The sequence below is a fragment of the Ochotona curzoniae genome, unplaced genomic scaffold (assembly GCF_017591425.1).
Source record: "Ochotona curzoniae isolate NIBS_2020 unplaced genomic scaffold, NIBS_Ocur_1.0 scaffold_4763, whole genome shotgun sequence".
Classification (NCBI taxonomy): Eukaryota; Metazoa; Chordata; class Mammalia; order Lagomorpha; family Ochotonidae; genus Ochotona; species Ochotona curzoniae.
Window position 1 is genome coordinate 7238049 of NW_024467123.1, and position 24927 is coordinate 7262975.

At 36.1% G+C, this 24927-nt stretch overlaps 1 protein-coding gene across 7 annotated transcripts in view; it reads right to left on the minus strand.

Annotated features, from left to right (window-relative positions):
* Positions 1 to 24927, minus strand: part of NRG3 (neuregulin 3) — a 931214-nt gene that overhangs the window by 78113 nt on the left and 828174 nt on the right. For 4 of the 7 annotated variants that reach the window (XM_040970439.1, XM_040970435.1, XM_040970438.1 and 1 more), the window contains exon 4: positions 24280 to 24306. In XM_040970439.1, the coding sequence (XP_040826373.1) occupies positions 24280 to 24306 (27 nt within the window). The remainder of the gene's footprint in view (positions 1 to 24279; positions 24307 to 24927) is intronic. The other 3 variants (XM_040970440.1, XM_040970441.1, XM_040970437.1) reach the window with 1 other exon arrangement.

The following is a 24927-nucleotide window of genomic DNA, read 5'->3' on the forward strand; positions in this document are numbered from 1 at the left end:
GTATAGTCCTCCCCCTATAACCAAATCAGGTCCCATTTTGTTTAGGGAGACAAAGGCTTTGGGATAGGACTGTGCATGCACTGAGCTGGGAGTGAATTAATTTCTGGCTCAGTGAACTGCAACAATGTGGCATCCTACACGTTCCACATAAGATAGGCCTGAGTAACCCTCAAACCTGATGGTCAGCAGATCAAGAATTCTAGTAGTGGCACATCAGGTACCATCTTGTACAGTGTAGCAAAAGCTTTAAGACTGAAGAGAGAACAGTGAGCTGCACATGTGCTGAGCTGGGAGTGAACACAATGAGCTCAGTGCATTGCACTGGTCCTACAGGGAAAATAGTGTCAACTTTGGCATCATACAGGTCAAAATCAAATCTGTGTGGGGATCCCAGACCTAATGGTCAACAGGTTCTAGTAAGATCAGCACCACTAACAGCCAACAGGCTAGTTATAAAGGACTTCTGGTGTCTCCCTAATCCTGGAACCTACTCCAACCAGAAGTGGGAGAAAGGTTGTACAGACAACAGTGCAGCCTCAGCATATTATCACAGGTGGTAGAGAGTGGTGAGCCAGGAGCTAGGGCTATAGAAACCATAGTAAAAGTCTAACATAAGAACCCATACCTGGAACTTGCTCGAGGGGGTGACACAACTGATGGCAAAGAATTATGTGCCAACCACAATAAGTAAAATTGAAATGTAGACCTGTGGGTGACACAGCTTAGAAACCTGCTCCAAGAAGAATCTTGTAACCAGAAGTACAATGACCAAGAGCAAAAAAAAGAGACAGAGTCACAATGAATATTACTGAAGTCTCCCTTGAGAAGGAGCAAAAGCTTTGTCAACTAGAGAGTTAACTGAGGAAGACATTAAGAAGATGGGGGATACAAAAAAAGTATTCAATAACTGAAAGACATTATTAAAAGACCACATATAAGAATTATGGGAGTCCCAAAAGGTGCGGCAAGAGAAGCTGGATTTAAAAGTGTATTTAATGAAATAATAAAGGAAAACAATTTCCCTAATCTAGAGAAACTTGGGAAACAACATCCAGGAAGGGCGTAGAACTCCCAACATGGTTGACCAAAAGTGATTTCATGACACGTGATAATCAAGCTCTCTTCAATCAAACATGATGAAAAGATCCTTAAATCTGCATATGAAAAAGATCAATTAACATATAAAGGAATATCAATAAATTCACAGCTGACCTCTCACAGGAAACTCTGCAGGCTAGAAGAGAATGGAGCAATATATTCCAGATTCTAAAAGCAAAAAATTGTCGGCCCAGAATACTTAAAGATGTCCTTTTGACAGAGAAGAGGAATAGTGCCCATCATAACCAAAGGCAAATGTGAACAACAGTCCAGTAAAATAACAGAACATTAAATCAATGAAGAAGCCAATGCTAAATGAGAGGTCCAAATTATCACCCATTCATATTAACTCTGAATGTAAATGTAAACTCATCAATCAAACGTCAGATAAGTATACGGGATTAAAAAACCCCATCTATTTGTTGCCTACAGGAGACATACCTCTCCAACAAAGATCAGTGGGAACTATAGCTCATGGATTTTGATTTTTTTTGTTAGTTTCATCTCTCCAAAACACTTTCTTCTCATTAAATTCTTCAGTGACTCATACATCATACAGAAGCATCATTTTCTTCAAGAAGATTCTTGACTTTCATTTCTTCAGTGACATATTAGTCATTCAGTAGCATGTTATTTAACTTTTTTTCTTCCTGTTGTTGATTATGTTTAGTGACTTTTCATTTAAGGGGATGTACAGTAACTATGTGATGGAGACTATCATTTCCAGTAGCATGTAATTTAACTTCATGGCATTGTAAATTTCTATTTTTCTTCCTGCTGTTGATTTTGCATTGTGGCTATTCATTTAAGGAGATGTACAGTAATTGTGTAATTGAGATGATCATATCCAGGTGTGAGGATACAATGCAGTATGGATTTCTACTTCCAGACTAAAGATGGACTCCCCATGAAACTGTTAACTATATCTTGACAATAGGATGTTGGACTCTTTGCCATTGTCCATGCAATGACAGACATATGACTGAATTATGGAGAATTATACTATATTAATAATATAGGGGGATTCAGGGAGAGTTTGGGGACTTGGAGAGGGATTAAGGGAAGTTCCAGGGCCTATGGAACTGTATTGTAACATGATAATGAAAATAATAATAATAATTCAAAAAAGAAAGTTTTCATTTAGTTGAAAAATCCTCAATACTGACTCAATTTGATATTGATCAATAACATTGGTTTGATGTTGATCTAATTTAATATCAAGCAACAACATATTGATCTAGTTTGCACTGTAAAGGAAGATTCGGAATTTCCAAATACACTCTACATTTCCTGTTTCATGGCTTTTGTGCTCTTAGTTCTATTAAAGCCATGCCTGGTGAGAGTTGAATTCCATGAAAATCAGAGAAAGAAAAGTTTTAAAAGATAAATGTGTCAGGGGAATATATGGCATATTAAAAGCAGATAGACAATAGGAAGGCAAAAAATAATGTACTTTCTTATGAAACAATGCTGTAGCCAGGGTAATGGAATAATCTTTATTTTATGAGAAAAAATACCTTGGATAGAAAATGTGGGATACGAAAGTATTTACAGTATTTTCAATAACAGATGCTCACACACATGGGTTGGCATTCCTGTGTGATAGAATTCAAACTGAATTTTATCTTATCTATTTTTAAAGTTTAAAAGGGGGATTCATTTCCAAATAATATCAAAGAAAATGTCCTCAAAAGATGCCCTACAATGTCGTATTTCTTCAAAATCTGAATGATACTGATTCTATTTCAATGGGACTACAATATGTAATTTATTCTCAATTTTTCGTTTTGGTTCAAACATAATCACTTCAGTCTCACTTCCCTAAATACAAGTTTTACATACTGAAGTAGCTTTTTATAAATGGTCAGAAATTACAATGTATTCATAGCATGTTTACGAATAATACTATGCATTTCCAACTACTTTATGTATGGTAAGTAGAGAACAGAATGTACTTCCTATGATAATAAGAATACATAAGCAATCCTTGCCACTATCATGGGATCACTGCCACCCAGTAGAAACATGCAGTAGCCCTCAAAGAAACCCTCACTTGATAAACAGACAACTCCTACTGTGCTTATCACTAGGCTGCAAGAACATCACTTACTGGCATCCTTTTGTCAAAATTCTGCTAAAAAATATTCAGTAATTTCTATGCTGCAAAATGAACACATGGCAACATATTCCTCATAAATTATATCAGAAAAGTTTTTGAGTAAATTTGACTTAACCAATTTTAAGACATTTCTGTGTGTCAACCAGCCACAGAAAGATTTTGAAGTCTGCCATTGCAGTTCTGAAAATGTGATTCTATTTTATAGAAAATGATAATTATTAAAGAGCATCTATATACATCTCGCTATGACCTCATTGTCAGCATATTTATCTGAAGTAAAAAAAAAGGGCTCAAGTTATTATGACATCAATCAAAATTTCTGTGCATTTCCTCTGTTTGACAGAAACTGTCTTAAAACAAAAATGAAAAAGACATAAGTAAAATCTTATGTTTCTATGAATTAAATAATTATAAATCTATTATGTAAATAGAAGAAGGTGAGTGACAGGCTTCAACTAGTTCACCCGAAGTCATTCAAGGATAATTTTGTTGATAACAGACTGTACAAAATATTCATAACTGTGTAAGGAAACACTTTTTTTTCTATAAGAAACTTCAGAGTAAGTCTTAAAATCTTATGTCAAATAGCATTAAGGAAATAAGAACTAGGGATAGACTATGATACTTATCTTGAAATACTACACAGGTCATTAAATGAACGAGTAGAGACCAAGATACAGGTAGACTGAAGAAAAAAATTTTAACAACTCACTTGTAGAAATATGCAGTATTATTATTTTAAATAATTTTTTATTAGAATGATGTAATTACAAAAGAAAAGCAGAAGAAATGAGAGAGATAGAAATAGAGATAGATAGAGAGAGAGAGAGGTGGGGAGGAGGAGCCTTCCATTTTCTGGTTCATTCTCTAAATGGTTGCAATGGCCAGTGTTGGGCTGGTCCAAAGCCAAGAGCCAGGAGCTTCTTTGGAGTCTCTCACATGAGTGCATGGGCCTAAGGACTTAGGTCATTCTCTTCTGTTGTTCCCAGGAGTGGAGCAGCTGGGACTTGAACTGGAATCCTTACGTGATGCTGGTGCTACAGGTTGAAGGTAACCTACAAAGTCATGGTGCCAATGCTATATGTTCTATTAATATCTTTGTCTTACAGACAAGAAAACTGAGACCTTGGGAGATCAATGTACTCATATTAGTAATTAAAAAGGCACAGGGCAAGTCCCATACTGTATAGAGAACCAGTTATCCACCATATAAAACAACTAAAGAAATAGGTTAAATCAACTAATGTCCAATGTTACTTTGGACACCCACACCTCATATCAAAATTTCTGGTAATTAAAAAGGCTTAGGGGAAGTCACACGCTATACAGAGAACCAGTTCTCCATTATATAAAATAAAAAATAGGTTAAATCAACTAATGTCTGAGACCTTCCAATGTCACTTCGGACACTCACATCTCATATCAAAATGTCTGGTTTCTTGAACCTAGAGAGGTAGCAGATGATGATGTCCCAAGTATTTGGGTTCCTGCTACCTTCACAAGACACCTAGGTTCAGTTTCGTGCTCCTGGCTATAACTTGTAATAACCCCAAGTGTTGTGGAGAAAAGCACATTCCCTCACTTCTCTCTCTTTTGTCTTAAGTGAATAAATAAATAAATAAATAAATAAATAAATAAAATCTCTAAAATGCAAAAGCAGTTTAAAAAGCTCACATAAAGCTAAATGAGAAGCGGTGTAGTGGTGCCAAAGGTGTCTGGTGTTGCAACTGAGATATGATATTAGGCACTCTCGTTGTATATTGGAGTGCCTGGGCTTGAATCCCCACTGTGTTCCTAACTTCAGTTTTCTGTTACTGTGCATCTTAGGAGACAATGATAAAAGCATAAGTAGTTGCATTTCTACCATTCATATTAGAAATGAGTTAGTTCCTGGCGTCTGGCTTTGGCTTGATCAGTCCTAGCTTTTGTAGATATTTGGAAAATGAAAAAGTAAAAAAGATATCTCCACCCATCTGTCTTTCAAATGAACAAAATTTCAAATGTTAAAGAAGAGAAAAGATACATTTATTTGTGCAAAGATCTTCAAATACATGCACAAATCTGAGTCATATGCACTTTTATAAAGTTTTGGATATCCCATGCAATATTTGTTTATAGAAATAGTAATTGGGGCCCGGCGCGGTGGCGCAAGTGGTTAAGTCCTCGCCTAGCACGCCCGGGATCCCATATGGGCGCCGGTTCTAATCCCGGCAGCCCCGCTTCCCTTCCAGCTCCCTGCCTGTGGCCTGGGAAAGCAGTCGAGGACGGCCCAAAGCTTTGGGACCCTGCACCTGCGTGGGAGACCCGGAAGAGGCTCCTGGCTTCGGACCGGCATAGCATCGGCCCGTTGCGCTCACTTGGGGAGTGAATCATCGGACGGAAGATCTTCCTCTCTGTCTCTCCTCTCTGTATATCTGCCTTTCCAATAAAAAATAATAAAAATAAATCTTTAAAAAAAAAAGAAATAGTAATTGGATTACATAATTATTGAAAAAATCCCTATAATATGTAATGTTTGAGTTTATAAGAATTCGAACATGTCCTTTTACAATTGCATACTAAGTGCTTTACTATTGAATAAGAAAAAATGCAAGCATAAGTGTTTATTTCAGAATGCCTGATTGGAACCCTGCTTTTGCTTCTGATCCTGCTCCTAGCTAACATACATGCCGGAAGATAGTAGCAACAGCTTAAATATTTGGAATCCCATAAACTATGTAGAAGACATGGAACAGAGTTTAGGCTCCTGGCTTCAACTTGGCCCAATGTTAGTCACTGTGGTCATTTGGGGAGTGAACAAGATCTCCCTCTTTTGGCTTGGCAAATTAGGTGAAAATAAACAAAAACATCATAAAGGAAAAATGGATAAATTCTTATGTAGTACATTCTATATAGATAGGTTTATCTTCCAATTGGTTATGCTTTAATTTTATTAGCAATACTTGAACATATTTATTGAGCACAGTGCAGCATTGCCTACGCAGTGTACATGCCTACAGGGTGTATGGATCAGATCTTGGTCATCGTAATGTCCCATCTCCTTGTCGTAACTTTAAGAATGGAATACTCGGTATCCCTGCCGCACGTGTACACATTTACCAGCAGCTATAGAGAACTGTTATCATCCAACAATATCGTGTCATACCAAGGAGCTTCACTCTAATGCTGATTTTGTTCCTGTCCTCCAAATTCTCTTTACTCCCCCATTCCTGCCCCTCCTATCCTTTAGTAATTTGCATACTGTATTCAGATTGAGTGTTTATGTTTAGCTTCCACATAAGGCAAAATGATGTACATCTTTTGGGGTCAGGGTTCTTTCACTTACCACTACATATGTACCTCTGTTTTGCTACAAATGACAGAAGGATTTTTTTTTTATGGCTGAATAGAGTGCCCTCGTGTGTATAACTACACACTTTTATACACTCATCTGATAAGAGACACCTTGGTTGATTCCACATCCAGCTATGATGAACAATTCCCGCAATGAACACGGGGAATCAGGTACCTGCTGAATATAATGATTGTCTTTTGAATTCCAGCACTGAGATTGCTGGATTCTCTGAAGATCCTGTTTCTACTTTTTAAGGAAATCTTCATATTGGTTTCTGTCATGGCTATACTCACTTACATTAGAATTTCCCATTACCCACAGTCCTATCAGCATTTAATCATTCAGAAAATAGCCATCTTAACAAGAGCAGGGTGATATCTCACTGCGACTTTGATTTAAATATCCCTGGGGACCACCAGCTCTCAGGATTTTAAGAAAATATTTTTTAACCATTGGTAATCTGTCTTTTGAGAAATAAATATGCAGATTCTTTTCTTGTTTGTTAACTGGACTGGATGAGTCCGTTGTTGAGTTATTTGAGCTTCTTACAAACTTATGTTACGTAAGAGCTTGTAAATATTTTCTCCCTTTCTTTTTAACTCTGTGGCTGATCCCTTTTTCTGTGCAGAAGTCTTTGCAGTTCATATAATCACATTTGCCAGATTTTGCTTTGATTTCTAGTGATTTTGGGGTCTTATTTAGACTGATTAGTGCCCACAACATTCTTTCAAAGTGATTCTCCTATGTTTTCATTTGTAAATTTCATGCTCTAAGTCTTCTGTATAAGGCTTTTGACACATCATGAGTTGATTTTTATATGTGGTAGATGCAGGAATCTAATTTCATATTTATATGCATATGTTGATAAGTATTATTTCCCAATCATATATTTTTCAGTCAAAATTTATTTTTGCAGTCAAAAATTATTTGGTTGTATTTATGTGGATTAATTTCATTTCTGGTTTGTGTATTCTATTCTGTAGGTCTATGCCAGTAGCATGACTGCTCATATAGTACTCATATATCCGCAAAGAAACACACTGGCATGTTAACTGTGTTTAAGAAATTACACATAAGGCATCTCACTGTCACGTATACTTAATCTAGACAATGAGGTTCCAATTATCATCTGACATTTTACTGAAATAAGGCTGGCCTTTGTGCCTCTTTTAAGAGATTGTATTTTGACAATAGAGACATAAGCCACCATGACATCATAATGCAAGAAAACTAACAACAGACAAAATACTTTAAGAAAGGGTAGTATGTCTTGATGGTGTGACATAGAATGGTACTGGAATAGAAAAGACAGAAGGAAAGACTGTAGTGTTTAAAAGAGCAGAACATCATCTTGAATAGTTGATATGACAGAAGAACTGGAGATGAGGTTAGAGAGAAGAGTCAGACTGAGCTCAGAATCATGTGGTATTTGGCTGTTGCACATTTGAAATCTTTCAGTATAGTATCTAATGGAACGATCAAGGGAAAAGATAGTTTTCTTAAACATCAGGGCTCCTGAGACTCTGGAAATGATACCACATACAATTTCTACATAGCCATCAAGAATGTTTTTCTGGGATAAGATGGGTGAAAGATTTGATTCCTACAATTAGAGGGAACCACGGACCCTCTCAATCGTATCGTCCCAAAGATATTCCCAGAAGACAAGCAAGAATCAATAATGCACAGGCCAGAAGAACTAATGGGGACTCCTAAAACTTACTGATGCTTTACTCAGTCTTTGAAGAGTTTACATAAGCACATGCTCAGAATAGCCAGTAAACAAACCATACACACACAGTGTAACACAGCAGGTAATGAAGAAATGAAGGACATAGTGTGTGGGATTAATGTGGCATTAAATATATGGAGGACTTATTGTGTTATTCTTCATATTAATGAGACTTTAGATTTAAATATTGGTCTATACATATGGATTTAGGATGGATGGAAAAATGGAAAATGCATGCATGCATAGTGGATTGGTAGTTGATAGATGGGTAGATTGGCAACCAGGTTGATATAGATGATAGATGGCTAATTGAATGAAAAAATAGACATAGTCCAGATCTCATATGACATAGGAAGTGAAGACTTGCTGAAGATTCCTCTAGCATCAACATATAAAAATGTTCTTTCGCTTTTTTGGGAAAGATTTTTTTTTTTAACTTATTGAAAATACAGCATTACAGAGAGAAGACAGACAATCCTCTATCTGCTAGTTTCCTCCACAAATGGACACAATGACAGGGTCTGGGCTCAGCCAAAATCAGGAGCCTAGAGCTTCTTCTGGGTCTCTGATGTGAGTACAGGGTCCAAGCCCTTGGACCATCATCTGCTGCTTTCCTGGGTACATTATCAGGGAGTTGGATGGAAAATGGAGCAGCTGGAACTCAACAAGATGCCCATTTAGGATGCCAGCATCATCATAATAAGTTTAACTTGCTATACCACATCGCCCACTGCGAAACTCCATAAACTTCTATTACCTGATGTAAATCCTAAAGCATAACTTTTTCTCACAGCTATGGAAAGGTAGAATCACTGAATCATTTCCGTGATTTTATAATATAACTCTAGAAAACAGACATTGTGAATTCTTTGGGTAGGAATGAAAGCCCTCACTTTCTCATAAAAGGATGTTGGTGAGTGAAGTGAACAACATGAATGTAATGGGGAAATAAATAGGTGGAGAACAGCTAAAGGCACAGCTGTTATAACTTCATTAATATAGCTTTGAACTGCATCTTCTGGTAAGCTAAATGCCACTTTCTTTCTCCAAAGCTAGCAAACAGAGTTAGCATGCTACCATTTGTTATTTGAAGCACCCATATTGAAGGTAGTGAGCTGTTTCACTCAAATAAGAACTTGGATTTAAACACTTCATAAATTGCTCTGACAGTGAAACCCAGCCTGCTCCGAACCAATGAGCTTACAGATGGCATTTGCCTTGTTAGACAACATAGCTGCTGACAGATCATTTGGAGGGAAACAGAGTACTATTTTTGCCTCGTTTTTATCATGCAACAAGCAGAACTCCTCTTTGTGATCATGGCGCACTCTTACCCTAATCTCCTCTTGTCTATTGTCCTATTAATTCTGCTTGTCTTCTGGTTATCATTTGGCATTCTTTGCATTAATTCTAATTCAGTCTCCACAGGGACTGCAGTGTGAACCAGAAATGGATCATGGAGGGAAGTCACAGTTCACCTTGGTCATGATCTTTTAGATAGGATTGCCATACAAAATGCGCAAACATTGAATTAATTTCATATAAACAAGTGGATTTTGATAGAGCTTTATCTAATTAATATACAAAACACAGGCAACATAAACAATTACTTCCTATGTATCTGAAATGCAAATTTAAGTGGTTGTCTTGCATTTGTTTAATCTAACAAGCCTTTGTAGCATCCTTTGTAGCTGGGGTCCTAATTGAACACATTTCTGCCCCTGGCACAGGCCAAGAAAGACAGAAGAATAGCTGTATTTGGACATCATTTTCTATTTTTCTGGTGGGGAAGAACAAGATCTGAGGATTGCAGCTATTTTGATATGGTTTATGAGACATCTTTGCTATTTATCAGCTGACATATTTCTTTTACTTCTAGCGCTCTTATTTGGAAAAATAGAAAAAAAAATTAAGTACCTTATTAGGGTTTTAGAAAGATGAATTTTTTTTTTTTTAAGTTGCACGTTCCCATGTCTTTCTTTCTCATTCATGGCAGCCTCACTGACACACAGGAAAGTTAAGGATTGATTCCTTGGTACACACCAGATGCTACACCAAATCTGGTATCCCCACAAGATGTTAAAATGAATATAAGATCTGGGGCAGGCATTTGGCCTGGTGGTTACAATGCTAGTTAGGACACACAAATCTCATGTTGTAATGCCTGAGTTTGGCATTCGGTTTCCGGCTCCTGACTGCACCTAAACAATCAATGAAGACCCTGGAAGGCAACAATGATGGCTCAGGTAATCTGGTGCTGTCCACACGAGAAACCTGTAGTAAGTTCCCAGTGCTCGGGATGTAGAGTCCTATGCACTCACAATATGGATGAGTATTGAAAGAGAAGACTGTGTTGTGATAAGAACTTGTTGCACCAAGGCCTCTTTTATTGACAAAGCTTGCAGGAATTAATTCTATTGTGAGAGATGGGATGCAGCAGATTTTGGGGGAGTGAACGAGTGAGTAGGAAAAACCAACAGAAGGGAATTCTATGTACGTTTACTTTACTTTTCTAACTTTGTTTTCTTCCTCTCTCTCCCTCTCTCCTTTGTGCACTCTCTCTGCATAGCTCTCAAAAATAAAATAGCATAATGTAAATACATATATGATCAATTCTTTCCAGATTAAAAAAAAAATCCATTCTGATTACGGTCACTTCCTACAACACTGGCTTAACATTCCTGCTTGCTTTGAAAGATAAGATGAGAAAACCGCTTTGAAAGATAAGATGAGATGTAATAACTGGCCTACTTGTTTCTTTTTTATTTCTGACAACAAATAAATATCTCCAAATTCTGTCAACAAAAGGATTTTCAGTGCAATGCCTTCTTATCACAATCTGCTTCAAGATTGCCACAAACATGAAAATGGTTAAAATTCTATTAACAGCAAATCCAGGAGACAGTTTCAAAATATAGCCAATGTTTACCTTAATTCCTTCAACTATACCCAGACATTTGAAATATAACTACACACCACATTGATATTCAGCAATTCTAAGTGAACTGGAAGCCAGAACTTTAACACGTCTTCATGAGAGTAATACAATTTTTAATGCACCGCTGGCTAAATAGAACATTTTCTATAAATAATATTGGTGACTGAATGGCAATAAATGTAGACCTAAATCTCATGGACTTCTGTTTCATGGATGCTTTGAAGTAAATGAGGAGTTACGAAAATCATACACATCTAAATTCAACTTAAAAGTAGCTATTCTGATGTCTTCAGTGCTGGCATCCTATACAGATGTTGGTTTGTGTAACAGCTACTTCACCACATACCCAGCTCTATGCGAATGTGCCTGGGAAAGCAGAAAAAAAATGGCCCAAGTGTTTGGGTCCCTGCCCGCACATCAGAGACCCAGAAAAAGCTCCTGGCTCCTGAATTTGGCCTGGAAAAGTCCTGATGGTTGTGACTGTTTGGGGAATGAACCAGCAGATGGAAGACCTTGTGTAACTGTATCTTTCAAATAAATACCAAAAATACATCTTTTTAAAGTGGGGGGAGGGGTTATAACAAAGTGAGCTGTTGTGGTAAGCATTGGGTTAGAGATACAGCACTGAAGAAGTTCTGGTATCACAGAACTTACTTTCTAGAGAGATTAATGAGAAAAAGTAAACAAATAATTCAACTACCTAGAGATAAATGTAATGGAGGAATCATAAGAGGCTACAAAAATTTGATACAAGAAGGTACAAAACACACACACACACACACACAGCTAGACAAAGTCTCTTAAGAAGTGAATCTTAATCAAATTTATGATCAGAAAGAACCAATTAAGTGCAAATATATTCGATAGTTTGTAATAGGGAAACAGCTAGTAGAAATGCCTTAATATGGGTAGAGGAACAAAGATATAAATGATGTACCAGAAGCAATTATTTCGAAAAGCAGATGGAGCCTCATGGAGGACTTGACATAGTAGTTTACAGTAAACAGATTTTGCTTTAAATGTTTCAGAAAGAAAGAAAAACAAATCCTTGTTTTTTTTTTTTTTCAGTTCAGGTGAATGAAGTTTTGTTCATGTTTTAATAAAAATTTCTGAATGGATGATCAAAAATTCATGGAAATTCATATTGTAAAAGTTGTACATGAATTCAAATTTTTGCACCAAAATAAACTATTACAATTCTATTTTCTACACTTTGAAATTTTCTATACTTTTATTTACTAATATGAAAAGAACTGATTTCATATATTTTATAGAGCTAATTCACAGAACATAATTATAATTTACTTCCTTTCCCGTTTCTTCCTTCCTTCCTCCTTCCCTCCCTCCCTTTCTTTCTTTCCTTTATTTCTCTTCCTTTTTTCTTCTTCTTTTCTTTCTCTCATTCTTCTTTCTTTTTTCCTTTCAATAACTTACTTTAAATTTACTATACAATCACAGACTTAATTCTCCTTTCAGTATAGAGTCCTACAAGGAAAATGTAGGAAGACCAATGTTTTTCAGGTATAGGTGGGTTATACAGAATAATCAAACTATAAGATGTCGAAATACATTAGGCATTGTTGATACATTCTGCCATAAATCCGAGAAAAGATGTTTGTCTTTTTTGATCTGAATTTTTCACTATGCACCCATTTTGTTGCAAAAAATAAAGGTGGGCAGTATGGTCATTCTTTTTCTGGCTGAGTACTATCCCATAAATGCCACTTTATTTATCTGGTCATCATTTGATAGACCACATATTGATTCCATATCTTAGCTAGGTGAATTGAGCTGCTATAAACAAGGGAGTACAGAAAATCATTTGTTATGATGATTTCATTTCCCTTGGGAATGTTCTCAGAAGTGGGATGGCTGAGTTATATGGTAGATGTATTTTCAGATTTCTAAGGAATCTCCATAATGTCTTCCACATTGATTGTACTAGTTTACAATGTCACCAGCAGTGATTAGGGTATCTTATTTTCCATATCCTGGGTTGGCTACTCTTAGCCATTCCAACAGGGTTGAGTTGATAACCCATCTTTCTTTTTATTTGTATTTCTCTGATGGCTAGTTATCCTATCTTTTCATGTATTTGTCAGTTATTTGAATTAAATCCTTTGAAAAATGCCTATTTATATTCTTTGCCCATTTCTTCAGTAGATTGTCCATTTTGTTCTTGTTGAGCTCCCTACACATTTGAGTTATTAATTCTTAATAAGAGGTACAGTTTATAAATATTTTTGCTTATTCTGTCAACAGCCCCTTTACTTTCTTGAGTATTGCTTTGCTGTGTAGATGCTTCTGAACTTGATATGACCCTATTCTGTTTTTTGCTTTTATTTCCTATGTTTTTGAATCTTATCCAAGAAATCTTCACCTGTCTCAATACGTTGCAGTATTTCCCTGTTAGTAGCATGACAATTTGCAAGAGCAGATTTTATTGCAATTGGAATTTTGTGAAAGGTGGGGTCTTGCTCCATATTCTGCACGTGGAGATCAAATTTTCCTAACATCGTTTGTAGAAGAAAGTGCCTTTTCTGTGGAGAGAGATTTTAGCACATTTGTCAAGCATTAATTGGTTATAGATAAGTGGATTAATTGCTCAGTTTTTGATTCTGCTTCATTGGTCCAATGGAATTGGTCCAATTTTCATGCCCAATACTAAGCTGTTTTGATTATAATTTCCCGTAATAAATCTTGAAATCTGGCACTGTGATGTCTTTGACTTGGATTGCATTGTGTAAGATTGCTTTAGCTACTTAAAGTCTCTTGTGCTTCTGTTAGAATTATTGAGTCATCTTTGTTTTAGACTCAAGAAGAATGTCCTTGGGCTTTTGAATAAGTTTTCATTGAGTCTGCAAATTGGTTTGAATAGTTTGCTATCAATTGATGATATTAACTATTCCAATTTATAAACATGGAAAACTTTTCTACTTTTTTGTGTCTTCTATTCCTTTATGCAACATCGTGTAAACTTTATTATGTAGATTTACTCCTAGATATTTAATTTTGTTTGTAACCATTGTGAAAATTCTTACAGGTTCTTTTTTAGCCATGAAATTATTTGTTAATACAGCTGGTATTGATGTTTGTTCACTGATTTAATATTCTGCAATGCCATTAAGCTCCTTATGAGTGTCATACTGGCCTCACAGAGGGATTTTAAGAGAGTTCCCTCCCTTTGTATTGTTTTGAATATTTTAAGCATTGGGCCAATGAACTTTTGAGGTATCCTCATAGATATGTTTTAGATTAAATTATAATATAACTTCCTTTGCTGATAAGAGCTGTCTTGCTAACCTTGTTATTTTTCCTTAGGATGTTTCTACTTCTACCAACAGAAATTGTGTCCTTCCCTTAAAGATCAGCTCAAGAACAAGCTGCTACAAAGTAGCAGCTCTTTCCATTCCAACTCCTACTGCTGCTTCCTCGGCTATTCTGTCCTTGCTTCTTTCTTTGCCTCTGACCAAAATCACCTGGAAATTCATGTTTATAATGTTGCTTGAAAAGCTGGAATTTGGCAAACATTTCAAGTTAAATCTTGACCATAGGATCAACTGGGATTGTGCATACAAGGCCTCCATACCAACTATACAGCAGTTGACAGAGGAAGGTTCTTAAGGGGGCATCTGATGGCTTCCTTACTGAAAACCTCAGAGCACTTTCTTACATAACAAGATAACAATTTTTCTTTCAAGCAGCAGCTAGGGCCATTACCATTTGACCTCTGGATCCATCATGTTCTGTGTGGATTGTGTATATTCAGCTATTGTTGCACTCTTGCTATTTCTCAAAATCACTGCCTGTTTTTTTCATATTTGTAAATGTTCTTTATGTGTGGATTCTCTTTATGCTTCTCTTTCCCTTTCCTTCACATATTTTACTCCACCTCCCAACTATAGGGAAATTTTTATTCTTTCATATATTGATGGCCTCCATTGTTCTCACGAGATGAAGATATTCCTTCCCATGTGTTCCTTGATCACAGTAATACTATATTGTAGTTCTACAAAACATGCTTCTTCGGAATACTGTTTTAGAAAATACTGTACGTCATAGACTTCTTTCTGACAGTTACAATGATGACAATATGAGGATTCTTTGAAAGTTCATGTTTAGTAGTTGGTGGTGACCAACTTAGTGGTTAGCACACTTGTATCTCACATGGAAATGTGTGAATTTGATTCCTGCCTGCACTTCCTGACCCCACCTTTCTGTCAGTGTAAACCCTGGAAGACAGTGGGGATGGCTGATGTCATGATACTCTTGCCTCCCACGTAGAGACCTGGACTGGGTGTTTGGATCTGTGTTCTAGCTCTGGCATAGCCACTTCAGGCATTTGGAAAGTGAATGAGCAAATGTGAGCTCCTCTTTGTCATTGTGAGTAATGAATATTATGAAGAAAAAATAACCTGCATGAATTTTGAAAATGTCTTCTACTCAAATGAATTCACCTTTTAAATCAATTTCCCCATGAACTCTTTCAAGTGCTATGTATAATAAAGTCTATACAGCTATTGAACCTGATGTTTCTCATATGTATGTAAATGTAAACCCTATTTATATGCACATATGTGAAACATACCTAATACCACACCTAGGTTTGAGAATTCTCATCTGGCCTTATGCAAAACAAAGCAATGCTTCTGATCAAGTTTTACTTGGACTGCGTCAAAATAACTTGTAGTGACGACTATGATTAAACATATTATGGGATTGAGTGAAAGAGTGTGGTTATATTTCTGTCAAGATAAACAAATCGGAATATAAGTGTGTGAGTATTTTGTATATAAGTCCATGGAGAAGTTTTTTCAACTCAGCACTCTATTCGGTCAATGGCTCTTGTTACAAGAAACAAATGTTTAAGATCACAATCCAACAGCATTAAAGGTGGGGCCACTAAATGATTTCACTCAACAATAAAACTTCACAATACAGTATAACTTTTATAGATTATCCCACATGAAAGAAGGTGATAGTCAAAGAATGTTTTTTAACATCTGTTATCATTCAGATTGAACATGTGCAGCTGTATCTTACTCATAGTTCATTTTATTATAGCTAAGATAATGCTAATTGTTTCAAAATATTCCTGTAGCCTAGAAAATATTACCTATGAAAATTTGAGGGTATCACTACACAATTACTTTGACACTTCAAATACTTGAGACTACAACTTTTTGGAGTAACGATGCAATGTCTGTTGTGTGACACCGTAGCAGGAATCACCCTCAGACAGAATTGAGTTCAGATTCTCTGTTATTTTCTTGATCATCTTCGTATGTTTTGGTTAAATAAATCTCATTTTGTCACATATAAGATGATGATATCAAGAGCTCTTAACTCACATCCTCTTATTTTGAGAATTACATAGGCCAAGCATTTTTTTTTTTGTGATAACTATCATGCAATCATCTTCCCTTTTACTATTCTGACACAACTCAGACTGTTTAACAGTCAAGAGACATGTAAGTGCAACAGAAAGAATACTCTTAATTGCAACACTTCTCAACTGACACATTTATCTACCAGTCATTATTTTGATAATACACCACACATTCAAATGAATGATAACAGAATACATTGAAATAAGCCTAAATGCAAGATTTCTGTGCAAGTGGACAGGGTCTTCATTTCTGTATCTCCAATGTCAAATCACAACTTATAACACACACATGAATCCGTTTACTAACACATATGGCTGTCAGCCTTATAGAAAATGACACCAATTCATTACAATAAACAGGGAAGTCACTGGCACTTATCATCCACAAAGAAGTAAACACTGATTATTTCCCCAAAGATTATCCTCACTATGCACTGAGATACACTAAAGCTAATTTTTATCTGAGGAGATAAAAAGCCTATAGGAGAGTCTTCAAAAATTTCAGATAAAATGCAATTTCTGAAAAAAAAAACATGCATCAATCTCAAAAGCTCTTTTGAACCAAAATAGACACATTTTCATTTCATTTTCCGTTATCTTTGTGAAATCCTCTCACACACGGTGAAGTTTCAAGCAGTAACTGTGTAAATCTACTACATCTACTCTTTTAAGACTAGACTGGTGCTTCATGAAAAACTCGGTTTCTATTTTTCTAACTTGAAAAACACACCTATTATCAGAATTACTTTTGAAGATTTTAGTTAAGAATTTGACTGTCCTAAGCTCCTTAAATCTCTTATTTATTTAGAAAATATCCAACCTCTGCTCGTTCAAACTTCGCATCAATATATTATGCTGTCCCAAAAACAATGTAAGCATTCATTTCATTTTTCCAGATGACAATGAACAAAATTTGCATGAAAGATATCTCACATAATTGTGAGCACTCTTTGTGCTAATATGTTTTCAAATAGCATTGCACCTGCTCACTTACACATATCTGGATGCCTACAGCACCAACTGCATTGTCAGGAAATGACTGCCTAACAAAAAGCTCAAATGGACATAAGGAGGTAGATTCAGTGACCCATCAGCTGACATAGCAGTTGGATATGTTTCAAGTGAGAAATCCTTCTTCCAGATCGACATGCCTTCTACACAGGCCTGTTCTGACATGCCCTTTGACCAACTGTCTTATTTGAATGATTGGTCAGATTTCTCATAGAACACAATGACTGCTTACGCTTACAAAATAATTTGTTCATTCTCTTTTGATCTAGTTACATGGTGGGGGAACTTGAAAATATCTGTCCCTAAAAATATCTATTTTTACTCTTGTGTGAATGAGCATAGGTCATGAAATTAAGAGACTTTTTTATTTAATGTAGTGGTTTCATATCAGCTCGTTAGTTTGCAATTCTGTAAACATAGCTCTGTATCTGCATGCATTTCTAAATCTCTGCCCTAATTATGTCAATTAACTAATTTTTAACTGACACCATCTACTAGATTACTGTTTGTTGTTAAAATTTCCATGGTACCAATCCCGGAAGCACCATTTAAAAAAATTCATGAATATCATTAAGGAAAAATCCTTTTGAATGCCGACAGTTAGGTTTGGCATGGTTTGTTTGATAGGATAATTGCTCCTTCAAGTGAATAAATCAATTCAGAAAAAAAGATTTTGGTTATTTTTTTTTTCTAAAGTTAATAGTCTCTTTGCATTTCCAAAATGGTGACTCTAGGGAGCATATGGACCCAGAGAGAGACAGAACAAGCAAAGTTTTCCCTAATGTAGACCAGCGTGGGGCCAGCATAAATTTGCCCTGTGTCATCACTCAGTACAGCTTATCAGTTTTGTCTGCTGCTCAATTTAAGTATCTCCTCTTTGGAGAAACTGTCCCTGAATTTTCCAGTTTCAATTGGGTCGTCTCTTTTTCTGCACCTTACCAATGATATTTACAGCACTAGTTGTATCATTTCACTAACTACTAGCTTTGTTTTTCATCTGAAGGCTTTTGCACAGTAGTAGATCTAGATCATATAGCTTCATTTTCAATATCTTATGCAGCTGGAATGCCATGGGTGTTATACATGTATATTGGGGAAATAGTGGGATTTTTGAAGCATGTGATTTGAAATTCATTTCTTGATGTCTAGGAATTGTTCAGGTTCTGAATTCCAACAATAAGGGCACATGTGATCATGTGGAGAAATGACATGACTGTTTTAGATCACTGTCTTCTGATTGACATTCCACAGAAAGAAAACATGACATTAATATTTCCAAAGCCAGAGCGATAAAAGTTGAGAAGAAGGGTATTATGAAATTCATTAAGATAGAAATGAACACACAATCAGGTGAAGTTTAATTCCAAGCATGCAAGGCTGGCTCAACATTTGAAATGAACTCCTGGAAGGCATTGATCTCAGGGGAATAAAATCACATATTTATACAAACAGAGTAAAAAAAGAAACATGTGATAAGTGCAACATGCATTTATGATAAAACTTCCAGTAAACCCTAACCCTCATTCCTCAGCCTGGTACATATAGAAATAAAAGATCCATATCTAACATGACTCCAATAATGAGAAAGTTGAAGTTTGCCCACAGAGATCAGGCAAGATATGAATCTTTTAGTTATGTATAAGATAAGAAAAGCAAATGCAAGGAATAGAAATTGTGAATGAGGAAATAAAACTGTACATGTAGATGATATGATCAGTGGAACCCCCTCCGCCCCCAAAAATCTGGAAGAATAAAAAGAAAAAGAAAAAAGAACTCTTGTAGCTAATGAACAGAGAAATATAGCAGGATACAAGTTGAATAAAGAGAACTCATTGATATTCCTAAACACCAGTGAGAAACACGTGGAATTGGAAATTTAAAAAAATATATTAACTCTCAAAACAAAGTACATGGGTATAAATCTAACAAATCATTCAGATCTGTGAGAAGAAAACTACCAATGTCTAGGCAAAGAAATTAGACTAAAGCGGATGTATCCCATGATAATGGATAGATAAATTCACTATTGTGAAATTGTAAGCTTTTCCAGCCTTACATACAGATATATTATATATATGATTGAAATCTCAGCAAGTAATTACATTGATTTCATTTGATAAACTGACTCAAAGTTTGTATGGAGAGGTGAAAGGTCCATAAAACATAAGAAAACCGTTCAATACAATTAAAATTTCCAATAGTTACAGCAATCAACATGGGGTGGAAGTGGTAAGATACTCCACATTTAGACAGAAGTTGAGGAATAAAGACACACACAAACATAAATATAGTCAAGTGATCTTTGTATGTTAAGCTCATTTTTGTTGTGAACTTAAAGCTGTCCTGACCTGTTAAAAATTAATATAGATGGGACACAAAGGAAGAACTGACATTTGATCAACTGTAGGAATAACAATCAAGTGACATGATCAAACTTTGATAGAATATGCTTCCATTTCTGCTTCGTAACTGAACTTAAATCCTAAATGGCTGGAGTACTTGGGAAGATAGAATTTTCAGAAAAGGAAATTATATCCATATAGGATATTGTTATCACAAGTTAAATCTGAAAATATTTGTCCCCAAAAGAGAAAATAGAGCTGATTTCTGTTCGTTTTTGGTTTGGTTTGGTTTTACAGAGTTAGGGAAGTCTATGGGGTGAATTGACAAGGCCAATTGAATCCATATTTTCATGTTGCCTCTAAACATTTTCTTTATTCAAAAAAAAAAACTGTAGTTAGCGGTCATTATCTATTTACATACTACGTGCTCCCCTTAGCTCTGATTTGCCAGCCAACCTCCTCTTTCTGAGGCACTATCTCTGGCTGGGGTCAAATAGCCACCCACTGAGAGTTCATTCCCACACCTAACCCCAGCAAGGCATTATAGAAATGATTTGACTCTTGAGTTTTCATAAGACTTCCTGCAACCATAATCTTTACATTTAGATAGATGAACTACACAGCAACCTGCTATTTTTCCTAACCGAGTAACCGCATTCATTTAAACAAGTTATAATACAGAGACATCTTAATTTTGCTGCCATAACAAATTGTTTCACTTTAAGTGACCAGTGCCATTAGATATTGTCAGGCAAGGTGCAACTAGATGAAGACTGGTCTATTTCTTTTTTTGTTATTATTATTATTTTTGTTGCTTTATTGGAAAGACAGATATATAGAGAGAAGGAGATACAGACAGAAAGATCTGTCTGCTAGTTCGCCCCCTAGGTGGCCATAATGGTTACAGAAGAGATGATCCAAAGCCAGGAGCCAAGAGCTTATTCTGGGTCTCCTAAGTGGATGCAGGGTCCTAAGGCTTTGGGCTATCCTCAACTGCTTTTCCAGGCTGCAAGCAAAGAGCTTGATGGGGAGTGTAGCAGCCAGGATACAAAGTGGTGCCACTAGGCTTTCACGCCAAAACCCTGGCCAATTTTCTTCAATAGTTACAATGGATAGACTGCCATAATTATGGATACCACCATGGGATATCTGACACAACCCCAGCCCTGCTAACAGCCATTTGGCATTTCCTGCAGTTGTGAGCATTCTGATAACCAACATCCAAAGCTTCGGTTCTCTATGTCTGAAATCTCCATTAGCCAAACTTGCCCGGCCTCATGAGGCCCAGGATCCACTTACTCCACAATGACTGCTGGTGCTTACACCTTGATGCCATTAATTCCTTAGTGAATGAGAGCAAAAATAACTTGTCTACTGCACCCACCACAGCCATAATTTTCTGTATTTGTGGCCCACAAGTCAGATGCCTACTCGCACTCTTCCTCCAGCAACCAAGCTCTCCACTTGCTCTCCTAAAAATGCATGCTTACAAAAGCCAACACTGCATCTGCATTGTCATTCTTTCTAATTTCTTTTATTTCCCCTATTTTAACAGGAGCCCAAATCTTGCCAGAAATGTCTAATTCCCCTTACCTCTCCGAAAGCTGTTTTTATTTTCTCTCTCTCAAAGTTGGAGATCGGTCAGCCTATGAGAAATCCTGTTCCTCTAAACGTTATTCTATTTGCATCATGGCAGTGATGACTACCAATGCATGCCCTTTTTTTTTTCTGTCTCTATATCAGGGCTTTATTTCCCAACTCTCTTGCAGGAGAATCTGTTTATGCAACTTGTATATAACAAACAGAATGTGAATCAAGTAAGAATGTAAATCTTTTCAGCAAGGGATGTATATCTAGCATCTGTTTTTACGTCTTCAACTGAGAGCTGACGGCAAATACAGGTGATGCAGAGATAAACAGTTTGCATCTCTGAGCCACTGCTCAGATGGAGACCGTTATTTACTGGCTATGTAGATCCACTTTAGAAAAGAAAAAAAAAAGAGTAGCAGAAAATAAACTGATACTGGGTTTGAGCCATTATAATTCTGGGGGCTCCACTTTTTTTTATGTAGCCTGCACAACCCACATCTATGTATAATAACCAATTCATTTTCACTTACTAGATTCCAGCATAATCCATCTCATTTATTGGAAGCTTTGGCACATGATAAATATTTCTTCTGTCTCTTTTAACCCTAGCATCATCATCAGTAGCAAACATTGACTTAGACAATCCCTATTGCCTATTCAAAACATGCCTTTTGATGTGTGATTTCAAATCATTTCTTCCTCTGCCCTTACAGGCATATTTGGAAAATGACTATCCGTTTTTAACATTCCCTCTCCAAAATAATTATCAGCCAGTCTTCCACGTGACTATAATCAGTCACAGTGACTGTTAATTGATTTCACTGAGACAGTTATCTTTTTCTCACTTCCTTTCATAGCCACCTTACATTCCAGGGTGCTTCATTTGATGAATGCCCTGCATTTCATTGCTCTGCTCAGTGTCCCTAACATTTATCTAGTAAAACCTCAAACCTGACCTGCAGGAATGGAGCTGTCTGCATTTTCTATGATGTAATACCCAGATAATGGAGCACTAGTGAATAACAGTATACAACAGGGAAAACTATTTCAATGTGAAGATGCAATCATTAGTCCCTAGTCTCAAATTTTCCAGTAATACAATCACAAACTTATGAATGATCATGCATGGATTTAGATAGTTCTAAATATCTAGGACCTGAATGTCTAATGTATGTTAACATATATGCCAAAGGTATACCAAACACATACTTGCATAGTTAACCTTGTACACACCTGCAATCAATCCATTCTTGGAACCATAGTCTTCCTCACGAAGTACTCTATTTCTTATCTGAATATTCACATCATAATCTTGCAATCAATCACCTTACAGCCTTCAACAACAATTCTTCTCAAGTACTGGTTGTGTTAATATTCCTTCCTAAATATGCATCAATGTTTCCCATATAGTCTGCCAATGGACGAATCTAAGGTAACATCACGTTGTCTTGGCTAGTTCTTAGAAACGTAGAATCTCAGTAAATATTAGCACCCGATTATCACTGATTTGCCTACTATGTCATAGGGTACATTGTTATATGGTTCCTCTGCATTCCTGCCGCCCACGTGGGAGACGAGGATGTAGCTCTTAGTTAATTGGCTTCAGCTTTGTCCACCTCCAGCTACTGCAGGTAATTGGAAATAAACACATAAACAGAAGAATTCTTTTTCTCTACCTTTCCTTTCTATCACTTTGCTTTCTAAAATACATCCTTAACCATAAATAAGGCTTATCCTGGCACAAGAAATACTAAATCCATGTATGACCATACATAATATCCATTTCCATGAATTGATTTAAACCCTCCTCAAAAATACAATTAAGATATTAATATTTGAAGCAAATATTCAGCTACATGTACATTACATCTACATCATGAAAGAGAAAAAAGTCACAGTAGGAGAACAGCAATGAAAAAAATGTTTAGGCATTAGAGTTCAGGGAAATTGCGAAGATCAAAATTCCATCCGAATTCATTACACTCTGTTTGTTTGGCTCTATTTGAACTTCAGATTTTTTTCCTGTTTCGTTTAAAAGATTTATTTTAAAAATGAATTTTGAGTACTGAAGCTAGCTTGGAAGAAAATACTCAAAAAATCATTTCTAATTGTTAATAGAACAATCTGTAAATACAAAAATAATGCCATTGAAGGCATTCTAACCTATTAAAAACACATTTTTAGCTGCATGTACTTTTCAAAGAAATATTTTGGTTTCATAAATGGAAATGCTTAACACCCAATGTCCAAATGAATGAGGATAGTAAAATGTATACAAAGTGGTCTTAATGCCAGTAGAAAAGGATTAAAGCTGACAGGAACAAAAACTAACATTTTCATTATTTTTTAGATCATTTACTGCTTGCCATTTTGTGACACTGTGCTAAGAAAGTTATACGTGCAGCAAAATAGAAAGTATCTTATTACTATCCTTATTTTACAGATAATACAATTAAGAATTAGAGAAAATACTATAAGCCAAGAACCAAATTCAACTTCTGTATGATTCTGCATTTGATATTAAATTGCCTTTCCCAAAATGTAGTGAAGTCTTTCATTTGAGCCTTCAGTTAGGACAAAATGGACTAAAAATTTATTTTTTGCTATTGACATCATGATTATAAATGAGACATGTCATTTATAATCAGGTGAGGAAGGGGAGAATTATGCACAGTTTAAAATGAAGCTTTTTCAGGATATTTAAGGAGCAAGTAGTTTCTTCTTACCCATGAATTCAATCCCCAAGTGGTCTGCTACATCGAAGTCAGCATGGCAAGAAGGGAGAGAGAAAGAAGCAAAGAAAAAGGTTAGAAAAAGTATTAGCACATGCACACCAATGTTTCTAAGACAGTTCTCCATTGTGAAGGATGCTTCTCTATATTAACTACTTATACACACACAAACACACACACACACACATCTGCTTGAGAATCATAATGTACAGATTACCAATAACAGGAGTGCTCTGAATGCAAATCAGTATTTCTCCAAAGCGTTAACTAGAACTTGGATTAAAAACAGTTATTTCTTAAACAGCTGGGAGACAGAGATCCCGTCTTCAGGCTGACCCTCAAATGACTGTGATTGGTTGAATTGGCTAAAAGCCAAAACTGTCTTTCAAGAACTCAATTCAAGTCTGTCACAATGGTTCCAGGAACCCAATTACTTGAGCTACCAGTGTCTCCCAGGATCTACATTGGCCAAAAAGCCAGTCTCCAGCCAGACCTGGGTATGGAACCCTGGCACTTACATATGGGAAATAAGGAATTTACCATAAGGACACATGCCTGCTCCTGAAATTTTGAATGGAATAATACTGCGCAAATTATGAAATAAGCTAAGAGTAAATTTATCAAATAACAAAATCAGAAGTA